The 16,418-nt window shown below is 28.0% G+C and overlaps 1 protein-coding gene across 1 annotated transcript; it reads right to left on the reverse strand.

The window, feature by feature from the left end:
• Nucleotides 1-2,406: 2,406 nt before the first annotated feature.
• Nucleotides 2,407-6,995, reverse strand: LOC126905989 (uncharacterized). Its single transcript, XM_050686209.1, has 6 exons — nt 6,854-6,995; nt 6,654-6,783; nt 3,360-3,433; nt 3,151-3,288; nt 2,861-2,897; nt 2,407-2,796 (listed from the first exon to the last, which is right to left on the reverse strand). Exons 1-6 carry the CDS (start codon nt 6,908-6,910, stop codon nt 2,579-2,581), a joined length of 654 nt encoding a protein of 217 aa, XP_050542166.1. The 5' UTR covers nt 6,911-6,995; the 3' UTR covers nt 2,407-2,578.
• Nucleotides 6,996-16,418: the final 9,423 nt, after the last annotated feature.

The raw sequence follows: 16,418 nt of genomic DNA on the forward strand, positions 1-16,418 counted from the left end.
CCGAGTCCTCCCGTTGGATAAACTGATCAGCCCCAATCTCTCTAATTAGTGGACCACTAAAGGGGTAGAGTTTAGACCCGTCAGCACGGTCTAGCTCAAAAGTAGCAGACTGAAGGGTGGCTCCTTGTCAGCCACCAGCACAACTACCTTTTTACTATACCCACTAAAGGACGGTTAAGCCCAAACACTAGCCAGCTCGTACACTAATTATTAAGATTGACTAAAGGACCAGCAGTCCAACCTAGACTCTAGCCGCACACACACACACAATTTCGAGATCACCGTGAAAATAAAATATTTGCGCTAAGTCAAGATTTTTAAATAGCTATTTTATTTACGAAAAGTATTAAACACAAAAGTCAAATATAATATAATAATTTAACACAAAAATTAATTAAATCTTACAAAAAGTATATAGTTATTCTTACGTCAACAACCTAACCCGCAACTCGACGTTCCTTCGACAAAAACGTCCAGTCTCGTCTCGCTCAGTATCGTCCCGTGTCGACCCCCTATACTCTTCATGTTTCCCTTTTATATTCTTTTTCCCACCATTATTAATTTGCTTACCCTGCATTTCCCTTTTATATGGAATTATTTTATTGCTTAAGAGTTCAAAAATTGCTTACTACTATTATAAGGCTTATATTATACTAAAATCGACGTAATTCAATACTTCCTCATATAATTACTACAAAACCAACAGCGAAAACAGCCACGAGAAACATCGGTCGTCGATATACACCCAAAGAAAAACCTCAATCAAAATTGAAAGAGAAATTTTATCAAGGGTTTATGATAATGTTTTATTAATACGAACAAAATAACTATTCTTATAAATAATTATTGTTCAAGACAAGAAAAAGAAATATCATATTGATAAATATATCATTGATTCAATAGTAATGATATATTTATCAAATTGAACAATGAATTTATTATATAGATCGAGGTTTTTCTCTGGGTGTAGTTCTTCAGTTGAGGATGAACAATAAGAAAATAGATTGCGATAGACTGCGACAATCTTGTAGAACGATTACGTTTATTGATATCGGCCCGGTCGGCTGGCAACACTGAAGTTGCACCGAAAACCGTTTCTATATTGGAGGAGTTGCAGGAAGCCGATTACGTTGAGCAGATATCATTGACTTAGTGAAAAAACAAACTTCACCCGACATACACACGTGCTCACATAGACATCAATGGACTCGACGATGCATAGTAAGCTAACATCGAGTAAATGTGCGTGTATCAGATGACACATAACATCGGACAGATGACATCGGTAAACTTGGAACGTGGAACGACTGATTTTCAAAATACGTTCCGCTAAAATATAAATCAGCTAACGAAATTACCACCACAATGAGTAAAATATTAAATTAACATCGTTATCATGAGCTTTTGGAACCAGACAATAGTAAATTGTTCTACAGTAAACAATTTCAATCAGCAATCAACAATGGTCGACTTATTCTGCGATGATAGCGTATCTCAGTAACGCTTGAAATTGCAATGTGGCGCGACTAAGCGCTCATGGCACACACAAGTGGGTGAAACGGTCGCCATAACTGATGTACCAATACAAAAATTTGCATAAAACATTCGATATGATATCGGAACAAGTGGTGTAAAACCTCAACCTGCTCAAGATACGAAAAATAATTTAACTGTGAAATTTCACGTGGGCGACAAGCTACAGATCAGCGTGTATATCATTTATATGCAATTTTCCTTTTAAACGCTGTTTTAAGAACAAAAATAGATGAAACTTTTTTATTAGCGTGTCTCTAACTAATATATATTTTTAGAATTTTATTATAACATTTATAATTACATTTTGAATATATGACATAGAAACTGTAATGTACATTAACATCAAATACCTAATATTATTGAATAGCTAACACAATATACAAACTTTAATAACTACGTGCATTCGTCTACCATAAAAAAAATAAATAAATAGTAAAAATATATCTTCAAGTTAAAAATGGATAGTGTGTGGACAAAAGGTTATCAGACAAAACTGTTCAGTAAATTTTTTTTATTTTAGTTTAATAAAACTTTCCTTTATAACGGTGTTTTAAGTATAATGATAAAATCAATTTTTCTTTTTTATTAGCGTGTTTTTTAAATATTTATAAGAATATGCAAAAAGTATACGTCAAGATGAACTGTGACATTAATCCCACATACCGTTCATGTAATAACATTACTGGATTATTTTGTGTGTGTACTAAGAAACAGAAGAAAGAGTTTATTATTAATAAATAATTTAGAAAGTATAGCGTTACGCTACAGCTTTATTGCCGTTTTTCCAGTTACAAGAAAGTCCGTTGGAAAGCGCTGCACATTAACTCTTATTGAAAAGATTACAAAATAATCTAATTTTATTTAATAAAATAAATAATAATACTTTTAAACTTTTTTTATGTTACATATCATTCAAAACAGGAAATTACATTTCTATAGATACACAAATAATTATTTCATTTGATTATATTTTTAAAATTATTTGAGAAAAATTGTATTGTACTATCATATCAATGGTAATTTTATGATGAGTAATATAAACTTAAAGATACCATTCACGTGGACGATTTTGAATATAAAAATAAATAGTGTTATCTAAATATTTTGCATATTTCTTCTTTGGACTAACGCCATTTTTGATACTTTCAATAAACATGACAATGCAATTCCGATGAATTTTTCTAAACATATTCCCATTTAATTTTTTTCTGTATTGTAATAATTCGAGCAGTATATCGCCTAACTCGTAAAGTTTTTTAACTAAAAAATACAACAATATAAAAGAAAAAAATAGAATTTTGTAAATAATTTATTAAATAATTACGGTTAATATTTTCTTTCCAATCATCAATCAAACCACCCTAAAATATACAAAATAGTTTATTGTAATATGACTATGTAAAAGAAAGTATTTAAAAACAAGTGTATTAGGATGGACCTTGTTTTTAAATTTCTATATTTAATTGGGTTTTAAGCAAAATATTTTTTAACATTTTATTAGTGAGTTTCTATTATCAGTTCTATCTATTATTTTTGCGTAAGAGAGAATAAATCTTGGGAAATGTTTTTCAGGTGTAAAAAGTTGTGAGTATTTTTAAATAAATATATAATTACTCTTTGAACATAGTGATGACATTTTTTACGAATTTCATTGTATTGACTACCATCTATAACACCATCTTTTTCTATGTCAAGTTCACTGAACAGAGTTGAGATATTTTCTACCATTTCTCTATCCAGTTTTTCTGCTAACTATAGAATGCAAAATAATTTATTAATAATTCAGATGAAAAAGATAATAATTAATGAATATGTGATTTTACCCTAGTGTTATCGCTCAACTTGTCAACTCCAGCCACAAAATTTAGAATCTTGAAAGCTCTTATGAATGTATTATCTATAAAATAGTTATTCCATAAATGCAGGGTGGTTAAAATTTCATGATACATAGTTTTTCTCGAAAATTAATGAAAATATAAAAGTGTTTCAAATATAAAGTTATTATCATAATTATTACTTTCAACATTTTTACACGTAATTTTAAAAAATATCTATTGGGAGGTTTTAATGGGTTAGTTTGTATATTATTTGTGATTTTTTTTTTTATTTTGAATCGCATAACGCTGTAATAAACAGTACTATCTAATAATAATTAGGGCACATAAACGTAATGTAATAACTTAAATACAGTGGCACTTCTTCGATGAGTTTTCTGAGTAGTCACCTAATATTTTTCACTACATTTTGCTCAGTTAGTTAATAGTAATTAATAAAATACATTTCTAACAGTTTTAAGCGATTATTATCGTGAATAATAAACCATTTTTTTTAAGCCGAGCTATATTTATCAAATTGCTGATTAATAAATAAAATAAATTTTGATGCAAAAAATAAAACAATTTGAATAATTGATTTAATAAAATGAATAATGAGGTGTTGTTAGGTTGGTTTGAAAAGTGTTAAAAGTATTAATTCAAAATAATTTATATTAAAAACATCAAACTATAAAAAATATTGATATATTCATATGGTATTTCAAATTGAGTATAATATTATATTTTTTAATATATGTTTTTATTTAAATAAATAATAAAGAAAGTAAGGTAAATATAGACACATTTCAATAGACACATACATATTTATCTAAATTATAAAATAGAATATGATGTAATTAAGAAACGGACTGTCGATAATTTTTTATGGGCTAGTGTAATAGATATTTAGCAATTATAAGTTTATTTTATTTATATTTTTATATTGATGATTTTTCTAATAAACCACATTATTATGGGAGATGATAGATACAAAACACCAATACCCGTATGTAACATTAACTTAAAATAGTAGAATAATAGGTTGCGCACGTGTCCCTTTAAGTTTAATTGACTAACCAATAAGAAGCATTTTTCAATTAAAATCTGAAATATCAATTTTCCACCTCTTTATTCCACTTTATCTATAAAAACAATTTTTTGAGANTAAATATCAATTTTCCACCTCAAAAACGGACCTATAAAAGAGCAATTTCTGGCTCATTCTCCAACTTATTTTTTCTAAAAATCTGGTCATGAAGCGTCTCTGCACCGAATTGTTTCACGATTGTGTTCTCTCGGACTTAGAAACTTTTTCACACTTGGTGTTTTTTATCTCATAAGTCTTATCTCATTTAACTCTCTCATAAGTAATGTAATTTTAAAAAAAAAATAACTTAACCTTTTTATTTTAAGTTTTAAATGTTTATAAATTATTATGACAATTCATTTTTTTAATTTTATGTTTTGTGAGTTGTTCCGATTAAGAATTTTTTTTAATTCTTCAACTGGATTGTTTATTTAATAAGTGCATTTCGAAAATATATTTTAGCACATCAAGTGGTAAAAACTGTTGGTAAAACAATAGTTTATGATATGCCACTAAGGGATCGTAGAGTGTATTTTACATTTAGATAGAAAAGTGTTTGATTGATTGCACAAGATACTGTTGTTTTGTTGAAATCATTACCCTAGAACATCAAGCGGTTAAAACTATTCGTAAAACAATAGTTTATGACGAGTCACTAGGGATTGATTCTCATATTCCGTTACGTTTTTTTCGGCAAGCAGTTTTAGACTCCGTAAGGTCCGTCCATCGATTAGTATTATCTCCGATGGTATAGCCAGCCTATCTCTAACTCTGTCGACTCTCACATCAAATACACAATTTCATAAAATATTGATAGTTTATTGAAGTCATTACCCTAGCACATCAAGCGCTTGAAATTATTGGTAAAACGATTATTTGTGACATGTCACTAGGGATTGGTTCTCATAATCTATCTGGTTCTATAAATTTTTATTTTAAAGTATAAAAGAATATACAGGGTGATTTTTTTATCATAACCCACTCAATTACTTACAGAATAATAATAATTTAAAAATCTTTTTTTATTACTATCTTTAGTTACACATTATTCTTGAATTATTAACTATGTAATACTTTTTAAGTTCATCCCTTATGCTTGGTAAGGGTGTCAACTTTGTTTTTTTAAATGGTAACACGTATTTTTAATTTAATAAAATGTTTGAGTTTTTAATTTAATAACAAATGTCAAATAGAATTTTTAATATAACTTTATTCGTTTATTAGATATAAACATTTAAAGTTTCAATTTTTTGAGTTAATATATAGGTATAATGCACAAGGGATTACAAATACAGGTAGCTAATTGGTTTTTTATGATATTGCTATCACAGTCACGAATTGTTTATTATCAATTATGACTATCAATAGATATACATTCTGTAAAATAAAATATTGATAAAAAATATCAAGAGTCATAAAATGCTCCCCCAGAACAACTGCACATTTCTTAGTAGAATTAATATTATTCAAGTTAGTGTCATCCGTATGTAGTTTTCCTTCACTTTACCTTTTACGACAAACCATATGCAGTCATTTCATTTTACCAAAAAGATCCAGTATCATACATGTATATTTTTATTTTCACCTTGTAGCTAAACAAATTTAACTAACTCATTGATTCTATCTTATCCACATACCCTATTTCTCTTATTCATTCACAAATTATAAATTTAACATTCTTCACCACGTTCTTTAATTTATATAACAAAACTATACCACTTGTTTCTACCCTTTATTTTATGACAAAATTATTTCCCTAACCTTTATAGTTCTTTTTTTATGATACTAGTATTTCAAAAGTTATTAACAAATTAAAGTATTGACTGGCAGATCCTGCTATTTTTATCACTAGATATTTCATTATCTCACTTCTCCTCAAGAAAAGGTATAAAAATATTAATAACTTTGAAATACTAGTCCAAAAGGTATTATCAACTAGCTGTTTTCTTAATAACATAATTTTATATTTTATGGGCTAGTTAAATATGTATATTACCATTTAAAAAATAAAATTGATACCCTCATAACACATAAAAGGAAAACCTAATATTTTGTAACAGATAAATTGAAATACATATGTAACTAACAAAAGCCAAAAATGTAATTCACAATAAAATTGTTATTTTAAGATAAATTGAGTGACTAGTGCTAAAAGAATCATTCTGTACAAAAATTCATGTTAAAAAACTAAGCTAAAAATTATACGTTATAATTACCTTCAGAGTTATAATTGTACTCTTTATCAATACCAAAATACTTAAGAACTTTTTCTACTGTTTCTTTATTATTAAAATTTTGTACTAATACTTGGAAAGATTGTATGTGGAGTGCATTAAGTCCTTCGCTCTTTAAATATTTAGTAATTATATTTGTTAACAAAATAAATAAATAAATAAATAGTTAAATAAATACTTACCATTGTGTCAGTAAAAAAACATAATGCACAAAAGATTAATATGCTTTTTAAATGCATTGTAAAGATTTTTTTACTTAAGAAAGCAACAATTTAAAAAAATAGATTTAAATTTTTTAATTTTAGCTTTATAATTTTATGATCAATTTTTTGCAATTTATACTAAAATAGTGCAAATCTTAATATTTATTCTTATATAATTAATTCGTAAAAAAAAGTAATATATTATAATGTTCTTGACATTATAATTAGAGTTAGACTTAATAAATTACATACTTAAATATTTTTTTTATAATGACATCATCTAGTATTTAAATTACCATTTAAAATATAAAAAATCAATTAAAAATAAAATTCAGTTTTCTACAGTAAATTTTATACAGTCTTTTTCTTGACCAATTAACGAAAAACTATATGTTTTTTTACTATAGTAAAGAAAAATCAAATTGAAAAATGAATTCATAAATTTACGTTATTTTGCATCTATATTTATTTATGTTATTTTATACAGAATGAGGGAGCTAGTCCAAAGTCTTATTAAGGACTAACAACAGATAAAAATCATAAAATAGTGGAAACCTAGACATAAAAATACATTTACCATATTTCAATATTAGAAACAGGAATTATTAGAAAACGTAATAAATATACACAAAAACATTTATATAAGTCTCACTGAGCAATTGAAAATGAGCTAACATAATACACGTATTCACAACTAAAAGTTGACAATTACATTCTCTTTTTAAAGTAATATAGATATTGTTAAGTATCTCTTAATGTTATTTTATAAATACAGAATATTATAATAAATTTCATTCTACAGCGTATGATGATCGCCTATTTACAGTCAGCTGACGGATTTGTTATGACTGAGAGACGCTTGGACATATGATATAGGTCCTTTAAATAGTCGTAGTTTTGTCATGACCAGTCACAGTATTCTATATCTTAATTTTCAGTCTTTATTTTATGCCTTAGTATACTACTTCATGTTCGAAATTATATATTATTCTACTTTATAAAGTGAAATAATTCAATATAATAATAAATTCTAAATCGCTACGTTTAATCAAACTGTTTGTTCATTTATTATACCTTTCCGTAGCAGGCTCACATAACAATGTATATAGTAATGTATACTAGCAATTAAATAATTATACTAATATACATTTTAAAAATAAATAATCAACGCTTATACATATATATTGCAGTATTTGACTGTTCGAGTAATAAAATATAACAAGTCATATAATTAAAAAATAGTCGAATATATTTCGGCGCGAAATGGTCTTATTCACGGGCAGGTACAAATACACTCCTCCACGGCTCGCCATGCTGGGGGTGGAGAACCCGCTTAAGGACTCCATGACTTACCTGGGCCTGGTCATAGACAAACGTCTAAAGTTCGGACAGCACATTACTAGTGTAGCTCAGTGGGTTCAGAGAGTCATGAATAGCCTGGCGGGACTCATCGGAGTCCCGACTAGGGTCCACGTTCCGAGTCGGGTCCATGGTGGACCTGATATAGGTTAACCGGGAAGTGTGGTTGCTCGACCAGGTGTTCGCTGAATCCGTCTTGGAAAAGAAGCAGAAAGCGGAACGCCTGAGACAGAGACAGCCACGCCATCCGGCACAGGAGGACCTGAGGCGCTGGTTTAGGCCGGTGCCTTAGGTTCTTATTTTTGTGTTATATTTTTTGTCTTGTGAGTTATTTTGTCAGCCCTTCCTAACGGTTCCCACTCTAGGATCCGGTTAACGGGAGGGGGCCACACCACGTTACAAATCATCTCTTGATTAATTTCGGGCTGATTCACAACATGGTGGTGTGAGTTATAAACGGCGTGGGCCACTCTAAAGTGATGCCTCACGGCAGTTCCAGGGAGGCCCACAATAATGCCGGACGTGTAAATAAAAAAAAAAAAGGTTTTTTATTAGCTTTAAAATTAAAATAATCTAATTTTTAATTGTCATATTTAAGAATATGGACAGGATTATAAGTAATAATTATAAATAATAATTATAACTATTCTTAAAATAATATTATTATAGTTTCTATAGGAACTCTTAAGTACATATCAGTACGAAATTAATTTTTACTAAAATGAAAATTTGATCTAATTCCTCCAAACAATACATTAAATATATTGAAAATGGAAAAGCTTATCCTCACTTTTATAAACGAAGAGTCAATTTTTTGGTGGGGCTAAATTTAATTTTCCTCCCTCCAAAAAATATTTTTTATATAATAATGCTACAATTTCAGTGAATTTTTGAGGGGGCGATGAAAAAAATTTGGGAGGTTAATCCCTCAAGCCCCCCTTAGTTCTGCCTATGTTCACTACTCCGCTTATCATCTTATTTCTATCTATAATTGCTAATATCACAAAAAATAAGTTTCAAATATAGTTATATATTTGCTCATCTATCTATGAAAATTTGAATTACGTAAATGAATGTTGTTTGAAAAAAAAATAGTCATAAATAATATTAACAGAAGAATTATTTTTTAAGCTAAATGATACAATTTTTAAATATACATATTTCATGTTACCAATAAATTTTCTCACTAATTTAATAAATCATAAAATATCTTTAAATATATTTCGACTTCTAATGTTATTTTTAATTTTATAGAGGGCTTAATACTGGTGCTGGCTCATATTTACAAAAAATGCCACTGGGGACAACGTACAATTTTCTACTCTCCATTATCATATAGTTTTAAAAAAGTAAGGGAACCTAAATTACTTTTAGCGTTTTCCTAAAATTGATTTTATACTATATTACTAATGATTTTTCTAAATATTAGAATAAATATTAAATATCGTTAAAACAATTAAGGTTAAACATTAATTTAAATGGATTATTATATAAATTAACAGTGACGTGGTGTAGCCTAGTAGAATAATCAGTTACCGCCTTAGCGCCGATGTTCAGATGTACAGTTTACTGTTGGTTTTCGGTTGGGTGACCACATGGGAACTTCAATAGAGACTCACAATTTGCTACTATACTGGCTCCCGCAGCTATTATGAGGATGTGTTAGATTGAATGATAGTGTAAAAATCCTGTTAAATTATAAGGTAGAACTCACCTCAAATAGTTGGTATGAAGATTAAAGAGATTTATTCAGTAATACATTCAACTGCAATTTGTAATTTATAATAACAACAAGTCATAAAAACACATTTACTGTTTTATTATAATATATTTCTTTAATGACATTTTATGAGGATGATTTCAAAATTTTAATATACTGGCAAGAGGACTGCGATCCAAAAAATGTCTAATTATAAATAGAGTTATATAATGGTTCATCCCTTCTCTATACTTATTAGTTGCTATCGATCAGTCATTTTCTTAATTAGATTATCTTATTTATTCAATAAATAAGGCACTTAAATATATATTGACATATGCAAAAATTGAGTTTGCAGCCTTATAGAAAATTAAAACAGTTCAGACAAAAATGCTTATTTATTATTGTATGGTATAGAATGCCTTTAGAAGGATCTAGTTGACCAGTTTTTACAAAGATCATTGATTATATTATTTCATGGGACAACTGATCACCAGCATCTTGCTTTACTCACCCCCTTGCCCACCCATCACGGCAAATCGATGACCTCCGTATCGGTTTTCATCCGTGTACAGTTGATTGTCATAAGTCAGTCAGTCAAATGTTTTGTGTGTCAACTTTTTTTCCATTGCAAGCGCCTTCGCTTGAATAGTAAATTGTTCGGCCATTGTACGCCGTTATTCCTTTATTTGTTTATTGCACCCTTTTGCTCAAAGTTTACGTGCCCTTGCACGCCACTAGTGATTGGGCCCTGACCATCACTAAACATTATCATTTCCGTAGTCTGTTCTCATCTGCCATAAGGTACCTGGATTTACACTCCTACACGTCATACTCAGATGTTCGACACCATTACGACAAGATCTCATACAGTCCATTCATCACTATCAAAAACTTCATCTATTCAACTGAGTTTATATTATTTTTAATGTTATTTATTATTTGTTTTAATTGAGATTAACTATTTTGTTTTATGCCACTTCGCCGGCCATTAGTATTTAAGGGCCCCGTTACCCTTTAAATTTAAGATACTCTTTGAAGAATTTCTAACATATGTGGTTATTTGTTATTTAATTATTGTCTACTCTCGTTACTTATTGAATGTGCAGTTAGCCGTTATCCCACAGGTGAACCATTGCCACTTCAATAATTGCGATTTAAACAATGTTAAGGTAAAATGGCACAACTAGCCGTCATACGGTCTAGCTGCCTCGTACAAAACATTTATATTACATTGGAAATAATCGAATGGATAACGTTAAAAAAATCACAATGTATTGATTACTGCATTATTTGTAGCTGATAATTTTATACATTGTGTATTTCTCTACCAAACAATTTTCCTGGGATCTTAATGGTTCACTACGTGGTTACAATAAACAATATATAAAATCAGAGATAGAATAAAAAATGTTAATTTTGATTAACGTTTGATAATTAAAACATTGTTGGTTTATTACGTTTTTAAAGGTTTGTGGTAATTAATCGTTTTAACTGGGCATGGGGTCCCTAGTTCTATCATTTTTTAACAAGGGGTTTGATTCTGCTAAAAGGAGAAAGAGTAAAATTCTGTGAACGCCAATGATTCAAATTGTTTTTTGAAATAAATTACGTTATAATTATAACATTACGATAACGATTCCAATTAATGCTGTAAATAATTATAGGACAAATTGAATTTATTATTAAGTATACAACATTCATTAATCATCCTAAAGAGATGAACATAAAAACTATTAATCATAATGTATTTAAATCGAGAAAACATGTACCTATAAGTAACCAATTAAAATTTTCTAATGTTATATTTATTTTTTGATTAATTAAATGGTTTATGATAATTTAATCCCCTATAAATATGTGTATGCGTAAATAAACATATTTAAAGATATTGTGTCACTGTTTACCTACCTGTATTCTTTTTTGATATTTTTTTTATTAAAATTATTATTTTTGCACATTTGTCATTTTGCTAAATAAAACATAATAAATTATAATGTTTCATCTGAAGTAAAACTCATATTTTACGTATTTCTTGATAATTTATATTACAGATGTTATTTTGAACAATGTTACTAATATTATATAATAGAATCTAATGTTTAAACAAAACAACATAACTGGGTTATTTTTAAGTATTGTATAGTTTATTATCCATTGTCACAACTAAATAGAATAAAACTTTTAACTCGTTACGGAAATCATTTTTATCATGCTTTAAAAAAATTATTAAAAAATTGTACAAAAAAAAATACGATTAGGATAGCTATATAAACGGTTAATATAGTAAAAACTAAATTTAAGACAGTTTGAATAACTCAATTAACCAATCGGTTAACACAATAATTTATTTAGTTATTCCAACTGTTTTTGTTATTCCCTTATTTTTAGCTAGAAGCCAATAATTATTGATCATCATTACTAAGTGGGGCAGACTAGCCCACTGTGCTACAAAACGGTGGGTTGGTAATTATAATGACTGTAAAAAGACAGCCGGTTGGCCGTTTTGAGAAGATAGTGCGACCACAGTTATTAACAATTAAATTTTTGGATAAAGAAAAAAAGTCATTTTTAAGAGCATTAAACATAGCGATGCAGGATGAATTTTTTTTTATCGCAGTAGGCTGAATACTTCTCAGTTTGCCCTTGATTACTTAGTACTCGAGTTTACTAAATAATCGAATGCTATAGATGATTAATTTATGGATTGGACTTATAAAACAGAAAGTGTAAATTCTACATAGTCGATTTAATAAGTAGACATAATTTTGTAAATTAATAATTATGATATGTTAAATGCCTTTATATGTAAAAATTAAAAAAAACTTATTTTTTATGATTTTTAAATAGTTAATAAACTATAGGATAATTAAATCACTTTTATATTCTTAACTACTCATAGTATTAAAGTGATACATAGCTAATTGATGAGGCTTTTTTGTAATTAAATTTGTTTTGAGTAATCGACATGTTATTTATGATTATTCTGCATTTTAAATTAAAAGTACTGTTTAAATAATACGTGAATAATATTCTTTTATATATAATAATATATTCCAGAAGAAATATTAAATCACTTTTTGTCATAATTAAAAATTACAACTCATTTATTGTTGTAATATCCATAGGTGATCAAAATCTGGAAAGACACTTATTTTCTCAGAAACTATTGACAATTTAAAATTTTTGTAAATATAATAATTATTAAGTTTATAAAACTCTATAATAATATGAAGTTAAATAAATTTTTTTTATTCCTTCAAGGATAAAAATGTAAATTTGTAATTTTTTTAAATGGGAACGACTACTTTTGATTTGATAATATATATGATAGAAAAAAAAAATTACAAACAATTTTGTTTTTATAATTATTTTTATCCGAACAGCCGTTTATGTTTTTTTTTATTTATTTTTTTAATTAATTAATTTTTTTCTATATGATATTTGTAACCTTTCAAATTTACCAAAAAAAACAATTAAAATTTTCTTATTTTTATTAATTAATTAGTTTATGATGAATTAATCACCTGTAAATATATGTATATGTTAATAAATGTATTTTTAAAGTATTGTCAATTACATATGTGAGTATTAAAAATGGATCATTGCATAAGCATATTTATTTTATGTTTATTCTTGAGAAAACTAATATTTTATTCAAAGATATTCCGTCACTGTTTGTCTACCAGTATTCCTTTTCAATATTTCTTTATTAAAATTATTATTTTTGTACATTCGTCATTATTTTCTGTCAGAATCTAAATTAAATAATGATTAATAAACATGTTGTTGATGATAATTCTGCATTTTACACTAATGGTACTGTTTAAATAAATTATGAATAATATTTTTGATGTTTAATAATATATTTTGGAAAAAAATATTTTATCACTTTTTGCCGTTATTCAAAAGTATGTCTCATTTATTTTCACAAATGGTTTATCGTAAGCATTTTTATTGATTATCCGAATAATTTTATTTTTAAATGACAAATATCTTTTTCTTCTCTTTTATAATTAAAAATATATTTTGATTTGTCTGTTATTATTTACTTTTTAGCATCATCCCTTGTAACTTTCAAGGGTGCAAACTGTTTTTTTTAATGGCTACAGACAATTAGCTTATAAAATAGAACATTTTCTAATTAAGCAGAAAACGATTTGATAACAACTTTTGAATCAGTAACTTTGTATGAAGTAAATATTTTGATTTACAGCGTAGAAAATGTTTGATTATATAGAGGCGTGTGAAAAGTTCAGATTTTTATTATTAATGATTTTATGCAATCATTTTCAGATAAATTATTGAGAATTTATAATATGAACTTATGACTTGTAGTTAATATTATTTTTAATCAAATATTAAAATAATTTTAATATATTTGAGTTATATATAAATATTTTAAATGCAATTTTAATTTCAAATAATAAAAAGGACACAGTCCACTTACTATTCTAGGCGGCCGCTTACACATGTCTCTCTTTAACTCCAGCTGTCTATGTATTACTACACTGTGTTGTGGGCGGCCATCGACTGTTAATGGCTCACGATGTGTTTTGCGTTTCACTGTTCTGTTTTATAAGTGGAGATACGCTGTGACCATTGATTGTTATATTATTAGATAGACGGCTGGAGTTAAAGATAGACAAGTCTGAGCGGCCGTCTAGATCAGGACGTGGCACCGTGTCAAATCCTGTCAAATCGTAAAGTAGAACTGAACTCAAATAGTTAGGGTCAGCTAAGGAGATGATAATTATATATATATAGTTTATATAGAATGTCTCATATCTAACTGATACGCTTATAATTTTTGATAAAAATAACATGTTGTTAAACATTTTTTTTTAATAATTATTGCTTTCTTATATTACGTTTCGTGCAAATTTTGTATTATTTACCACTAACAAAACAAAAATAAAATAAAATATTTTTATTATCTTTATTATCTCCAACTCAACCGATATATCGGTTAGAAAAGTTGATATAAGGTTGAGTTAACACGAATGCTGCTCTATTGCCTATCCTAGACTCCGTGTTTACATAGTTACTTATATAATTTTGTCAATTGTAAGACATTTTCAAAAATTACTTTAGTTTAGAGTAGGGACATCCATAAAATTTTTTGCCAGAATGTGCAAAAATTACTCACTACAGCTTTATTCTAATTTATTTGCATGTTTTCTCCTAAAAACTTCACGTAATAAACAAGAGTAGAAAAAAGTAAGATAGGAACAATTTTGTCGAGTCGTTTAAATTATTAACTTGACGATACACATTACACCCCAAACCACCATTTATTATCCCAAATCTAACACACCCCTTACTTACTACTCCCCTATTTAAACCTATCCCTATTTCTTTAATTTAATTTTTGTTTATTACACCAAATAAACAATTAAAATCATTAATTTTTACTGTTTTCTATTAATAATGCATGTTGCTGTTTGAAAAAATAAATTTTACAGTTTAAGTTGAAAGTGTATAATTTTTTGGAATAAAGCAAACATCCTTACAAAGGAAATGTATACATGTAAAGAAAAGTTAAAAAGAATTTATGGAAGTAAGTGAAGTTGAAAAACAAAAATAAAAAATAAAAATGATAGACAAAATTAATTTAAATGTATTACGAAACTCCTAATATTTTCGTCATTGCATATTAAAATACTTTAGTATCATAAAAATTGAAGAAGCCAATCTATTTTTAATAAAGGAATATAAAAGGGCGTGTAGGCTTCATGATAGTAGTTGATTAAACGCTCAAAACTCTAGAAGAAAGACTCTTACTACCTTTTATCTATATACATTGTAACGTGACGAAAAGTATCTAATTATTTTTTTTTGTCTATTTGTATAAATTTATATTTGTGTTGAGCCGAATGCGTACTGCGACGGCGTTTATCAGTTAAATAATCATGATAAGGTGTTGTGATTTGTTTGTGCGCGTGCGAGATAGTCAGCTGTGTACTACTTCGGACCGGTTCATGCACGGCATTTGTGTGTACATTCACCCCGCACCTTTCCCATCTTGAACGTCATTTGCACTGCTCACCGCATACATTGTCGCCTTATGATTTAAATTGTTCTTGGTAATTTCCGGCACTGGGTATTTAGTTTTTTTTGACCCGTACTCTAAAGGCTAGCCGTGTTGTCGCCAACGGACCGCCGGATCAAACGCCGGACGGGTTGCCGGAAATTAGCCATCGTCGGAACTGGTTGTCGCTAATTTTCGTCTGTAGCGTGAGTTTTTTGTTGTTGTGTGCGCTGCAACATTTTAATTTTATAGATATATTTTTTCGTAAGTGTCCGCTATTTTTTTTAGTATGTAATTTTTTATTTATGGCGTCGGCTAATCCTGCCTCCATTTTCTGTAGCCCTTCGGGGCTGGTAATGTATATTTTTGTTTTTAATTTTTTGAGCCAGAATTTGTTTTTTTATAATTAGTGCGCCGTGCCATAAGCACGTGTGCCCTTATTTTTTTTTTTTAGG

The sequence above is a fragment of the Daktulosphaira vitifoliae genome, unplaced genomic scaffold (genome assembly GCF_025091365.1).
Source record: "Daktulosphaira vitifoliae isolate Bord-2020 unplaced genomic scaffold, ASM2509136v1 Scaffold_4, whole genome shotgun sequence".
Lineage (NCBI taxonomy): Eukaryota > Metazoa > Arthropoda > Insecta > Hemiptera > Phylloxeridae > Daktulosphaira > Daktulosphaira vitifoliae.